This window comes from Scomber japonicus, unplaced genomic scaffold (genome assembly GCF_027409825.1).
Source record: "Scomber japonicus isolate fScoJap1 unplaced genomic scaffold, fScoJap1.pri scaffold_445, whole genome shotgun sequence".
Lineage (NCBI taxonomy): Eukaryota > Metazoa > Chordata > Actinopteri > Scombriformes > Scombridae > Scomber > Scomber japonicus.
This window is the reverse complement of record NW_026518520.1, coordinates 17,149-23,083: the sequence shown is the minus strand read 5'-3', so window position 1 is coordinate 23,083 and position 5,935 is coordinate 17,149. Positions and strand designations below refer to the sequence as shown.

General features: G+C 42.7%; 1 protein-coding gene across 1 annotated transcript; it reads left to right on the top strand.

Annotated features, from left to right (window-relative positions):
* The first annotated feature begins 1,325 nt into the window (after positions 1-1,325).
* On the top strand, positions 1,326-2,087 carry LOC128354686 (basic salivary proline-rich protein 1-like). Its single transcript, XM_053314869.1, has one exon. It carries the CDS (start codon positions 1,326-1,328, stop codon positions 2,085-2,087), a length of 762 nt encoding a protein of 253 aa, XP_053170844.1.
* Positions 2,088-5,935: the final 3,848 nt, after the last annotated feature.

The following is a 5,935-nucleotide window of genomic DNA, read 5'->3' as shown; positions in this document are numbered from 1 at the left end:
TCCTTCTCGGTGTTTGGAGGCAAAAAACATAATAATAATTTCATATTTTGTTCTTCCTCCAGGACAGACACGCTGCTGCATCATCGTGACAATGCGGATATCTGTCTCAGTGTTTCATCTGCCCTTTTACACCCCAAAATACACACACACACACACACACACACACACACACACACACACACACACACACACACACACACACACACACACACACACACACACACACACACACACACACACACACACACACACACACACACACACACACACAGCTCCCGGTGGTTTGAGGAACAAGCCGTTGGTTTGTTCTCTCGGGTATCTGGGAACACTGTGATGAGGCTTTTTATGGTTCAGTTCATTAAAGACAAATCAAAGCAATCAATTTGTGGATTTAGGCACAAAAAAACCCATAGAAACCAGTTTAGAGAGTAGGTCAGAACAGATTTATGGTCGTCAGAGGTTAGATGAGAACAGCTGAAACTCCTTCACAACCTCTTCAACACACTCACTGTCTCTTAGAACCTAATTCAACCTCGTTTTGCATCCCTTTAGACCAGGGGTGTCAAACATGCGGCCCGTGGGGCCTCTGGAAGATCCCCATAACAACTCAACTTGGTCCAAACTTCTGAAAACTTCATAAGGAACCATTCAAACATTTTTAGGAAATTCCAAAACCTCCCCGAAGACTTTTAGAGCAAAACTTGGACCCATCACCAGCTCAAGAATGTCCACAAACTCTTCAGAACCGTTGAGACAAACCCATAATCGTCCTCCCCAAGAACCTCTTAAACTCTATTAAAGATGGAAATATTATAAAGGATCCATCAGATCTTCTTAAACACCTCTGGAAACCCCTGGAACATTTCTTTAATTCTATTTGGACTTTGTGAAAGACCCCCTGAACTCTCCAACAAACCTCTATAACCTCCTTTAAACCTGTGAGAGATCATCACACACATCTGAACCTCTTCAGACTCAAGGACTTTTTTTAACATCAGTAAGAACCACATAAACCAAACGGCATTTCTAGCACCCGATCAAGAATATTTGAAACCTCTGTATGACTGTCGGGAACCTTTTTAAAGAACCTTGTAAACATTAACGTTTGTTAAGAACCATTTAAACCCCCTCAAAACCTTCTTAGCCTCCACATAAACCACATAAATCTCCTCAAGGATGCAAGGATGAAGGATCTTCAAACACTTCTGGAACCTCCCTAGAACCTTTGGAGCATCTCTATGAACATATCAAACCTTTTCAAGAACCACTTAAACTTTAAGGACAACAGAAATCTGCATACTAATCATTATAACCTCTAATAATTCATGAAACCTCCACAAGAACCACCTAAACCTCCACAAGAACCACTTAAACCTCCACAAGAACCACTTAAACCTCCACAAGAACCACCTAAACCTCCACAAGAACCACCTAAACCTCCAGAAGAACCTCCTAAACCTCCACAAGAACCACCTAAACCTCCACAAGTACCACCTAAACCTCCACAAGAACCACTTAAACCTCCACAAGAACCACCTAAACCTCCACAAGAACCACTTAAACCTCCACAAGAACCACCTAAACCTCCACAAGAACCACCTAAACCTCCACAAGAACCACCTAAACCTCCACAAGTACCACCTAAACCTCCACAAGAACCACTTAAACCTCCACAAGAACCACCTAAACCTCCACAAGAACCACTTAAACCTCCACAAGAACCACCTAAACCTCCACAAGAACCACTTAAACCTCCACAAGAACCACCTAAACCTCCACAAGAACCACCTAAACCTCCACAAGAACCACCTAAACCTCCACAAGAACCACTTAAACCTCCACAAGAACCACCTAAACCTCCACAAGAACCACCTAAACCTCCAGAAGAACCTCCTAAACCTCCACAAGAACCACCTAAACCTCCACAAGTACCACCTAAACCTCCACAAGAACCACTTAAACCTCCACAAGAACCACCTAAACCTCCACAAGAACCACTTAAACTTCCACAAGAACCACCTAAACCTCCACAAGAACCACTTAAACCTCCACAAGAACCACCTAAACCTCCACAAGAACCACCTTAACCTCCACAAGAACCACCTAAACCTCCACAAGAACCACCTAAACCTTCACAAGAACCACCTAAACCAGGGGTGTCAAACATGCGGCCCGTGGGCCAGAACCGGCCCGCCGAGGAGTGCAATCCAGCCCACTTTCCTTCCTGTGTTGTTTTCCTTCCTTCCTTCTTTCCTTCCCCCCTTTCTTCCTTCCTTCTTTCCTTCCTCCCATCTGTCCTTCCTACCTTTTTCCCTTCTGTCGTTCCTCCCATCTGTCGTTCCTCCCTTCCTTCCATCTGTCGTTCCTCCCTTCCTTCCATCTGTCCTTCCTCCCATCTGTCCTTCCTCCCTTCCTTCCATCTGTCCTTCTTACCTTTCTGCCCTCCTTCCTTTTGCCTGTCTTTCCTTCCTTCCCTTCTTATTTCCTTCCTTCCTTCCTTCCTTCCTTCCTTCCTTCCCTCCATCTTTTCAATGATCCGGCCCACATCAGATCAAATTGTTCTGTATGTGGCCCTTGAATGAAAATGAGTTTGACTCCTCTAACCTAAACCTTCTCAAGGGCCCTCTAAATCTTTCAAGAACCGTCTCAAAACCATACATGCCAAAGAGAAATGAACTCATAGTGATATCTGAATCTGAGTGTTTGGACATGTTTGACCTATTTGGACACCCAGGATGGATCCACAGCACCACCCAGTGGCCAGAGATGCGAACTGCACCCAGGACGGACGGATCCACAGCACCACCCAGTGGCCAGAGATGCAAACCGCACCCAAGATGGATCCACAGCACCACCCAGTGGCCAGAGATGCAAACTGCACCCTGTTATAACACTTACCTGGAAAAGTAGTTCAGAGATGCTCCTGAGCTGCTTCTGTGGGTTAAAACATTCAGACATGTTTCATTTCTCACCTCTCTGATATTACAGCAGATGTTTTGCATCCAGACTTGATGGAAGACAGCGGTATGACGTCACTAATTGGGGCGTGGCCAAAGGTGAAGTAGTTCATCTCTCCCTCTGACATAGTGTTGGGTTATTCTTTAAGGTTTAACGCCTCCTAGTGGCTCAACAGAAAATGTCTCCTATTGTTTCTGTTTCATTTTTGCATTTATAATTAACCTTCCTGTCGTCCTCCCGGGTCAAAGTGACCCCATCTGGTTTGCCTGTTCCTTCCTTCTTTCCTTCCTTCCTTCTTTCCTCCCTCCATCCCCTTTTCTTCCTTCCTTCCTTCCTCTCTTCCTTCCTTCTGTCAGTCCTTCCTTCCTCCCTTCTTCTCTCTTTCTTTCCTCCCTTCCCTCCTCCCTTCCTTCCTCCTCCCTCCTTCCTTCCTTCCTTCTTTCCTCTTTCCTTCCCTCCTCCCTTCCTTCTGTCCTTCTTTCCTCCCTCCATCCCCTTTTCTTCCTTCCTTCCTTCCTTCCTTCCTTCCCTCCTCCCTTCCTTCCTTCCTTCTCTCTTTCTTTCCTCCCGCCTACTTTCACCCCTCCTTCTTTCCTCTATCCTTCTGTCCTTCTTTCCTTCCTTCCTCTTTTCTCCCTCCCTCTCACCATCATTCCTTCCTTCTCTCCTCCCTCTTTCCTTCTTTCCTCTGTCCTTCTTTCATTCCTTCCTCTTTTCTTTTCTCCCTCCCTCGCACCATCAATGCTCCCTTCCTTTCCTTTCCTTCCACCCTTCCTTCTTTCCTTTCTCCGCTTCCTTCCTCCCTCCTTTCCTCCCTCCTTTCCTTCCTTGACTCGAGGACAACAGGAGGGTTATATTTAAAATGTTTAAACTATAAAAAAGAGATTTGAGTCATTTTCAGGTTGTAGTTTGTGGCGTTGCTATGGCGACATTAAACTAAATACTTCAGAAAATCACTTTATTATTTATTGCTTCCATTTCTCATACATTTCCTTTTTTTTATTTAAAACATTTGCATTTCCAGTTCTTTCTGCTCTTTCTCCACACATGCAAAAAACACTTTAATTCATCTTTCCATCTCCACTTCCATTTATCTTTCTCTCTCTCTCTGTCCTTCCCTCCATTATTCCACTTATATTGCATTCATCTTATGGTTAATAGAGTTAATTCTTACATTCACACATACATAGAAGATAATTATGTGCCTAAATTCAAAAGTATCCACCTTAAAAAAATTACATCCTTATTCAGACTGTTATGTCGTCTTTCTATCAGCTACTTTGCTCGAGGAGAGAAAAAGGAGAAGATTTGAGGCTCCATGGAAACTGAAGCTGTAATAAATGCTACAGAAAACAAATGAAGGTCCAACATTAAGAAGAAAAAATGTAGAAACATGATAACAGGAAGTGAGATAACAGGATTATTTACAGTACAGGACAAACTACATCCCTTACTAATGATTATTATAGTGTCAGTCAGTGTAGCTCATCTCATTATAACATAGAAAATAGGACCTTTAAATAATTACGTTGCGTCAAAAGTCACAATAAAATATGTCAGCTGTTAAAATATTACCAGCTCTGCCTTTCCTTTGTTCATACATTGTCACAACTCAGCTTTACATGACTTTAAAAATGGTTTAAATATAAATAAAAGTTAGTTTCATCTTAAGCTGATCACCAATTTAACCCTCCTGTTGTGTTCGAGTCAAGGAAGGAAGGAAAGGAAGAAGGAAGGAAAGGAGGGAGGAAGGGGGGAAGGAAGGAAGGGAAGGAAAGGAGGGAAGGAGTAAAGGAAAGAAGGCAGGGAGGAAGGAAGGAGGGAAGGAAGGGAGTAAAGGAAAGAAGGCAGGGAGGAAGGAAGAATCGAGGAAAGAAGTACGGAAGGAAGGAAGGAAGGAAAGTAGGAGGAGGGAGGAAAGAAGGAAGGAAGAAGGAAGGGAGGAAAGAGAGAAGAACAAAGACAGGAAGGTAGGGGGGAGGAAGGAAGGAAGGAAGGAAGGAAGAAAGGGGGATGGAGGAAGGAAAGAAGGAAGGGAGGAAAGAGAGAAGAAGGAGAGAGGAAGGACAGATGGAAGGAAGGAAGGAAGGAAGAAAGGAAGGAACAGTCAAAACGACAGGAAGGTTAAAGTAACCAGAACTGGCCAAGAAGTTAATACCAGTTTAGGATCGGTAGATTTAGAGTCGCTGGAATCTGGATTTGTGAAAACCACGTCTAGTAACGGAAGACTTCTGGAAACCTTCAAAATAAAACTGCTTAACATTATCATATTATAATTGTACTATATCATTTATAATTATATATATATATATTCTGTGATCTCAAGAAAAGAAGCTTATCTTATCTTAAGATGACAAAAATAATTTCTTGTCAATATTAAAAGAATGTAAAAAGTAAGATATGGACAAAGATGATTAGAAGAGGAATAAAAAGAGATTAAGTAGTTTCAGTTTAAGTCCATAAACTGGAAACTGGAGGTGTTGGGGTTTAAGCAACAAGCTTGTTTTCTTGAGATCATGATTCCACCACGCATGTCCTTTCTGTGGTCTCTGGAGACATTTGCCAAGTTTGTACATTCAGTTAAAGGCTTCAGGCCACAGGTCAGTCCAGTCCAGTCCAGTCCAGTCCAGTCCAGTCCAGTTCATTTCAGTTCAGGTTTCTGAGGCAGTGCGACGTGTTCATGGACAGTTTTAAACCTGACGTGGATCTACAGAAGAGACCCAGACATCGTCACATTCAGGTTCGATTGTCTGTGATCCCTAACAGCTCGACTTGAGGATGAGCGACCGTCTACTTTCTTACTGAATCCAAGTTGCAGCTGCTTCTATAATCTTGGTTTGTCCATCAAGAAATCTCAACCAATCTCAGCTTCTTATCTTAAGATGACAAAAATAACATCTTGTCAATATTAAAAGAATGTAAAAAGTAAGATATGGACAAAGATGATTAGAAGATGAAAAAAAGACATTAAGTAGTT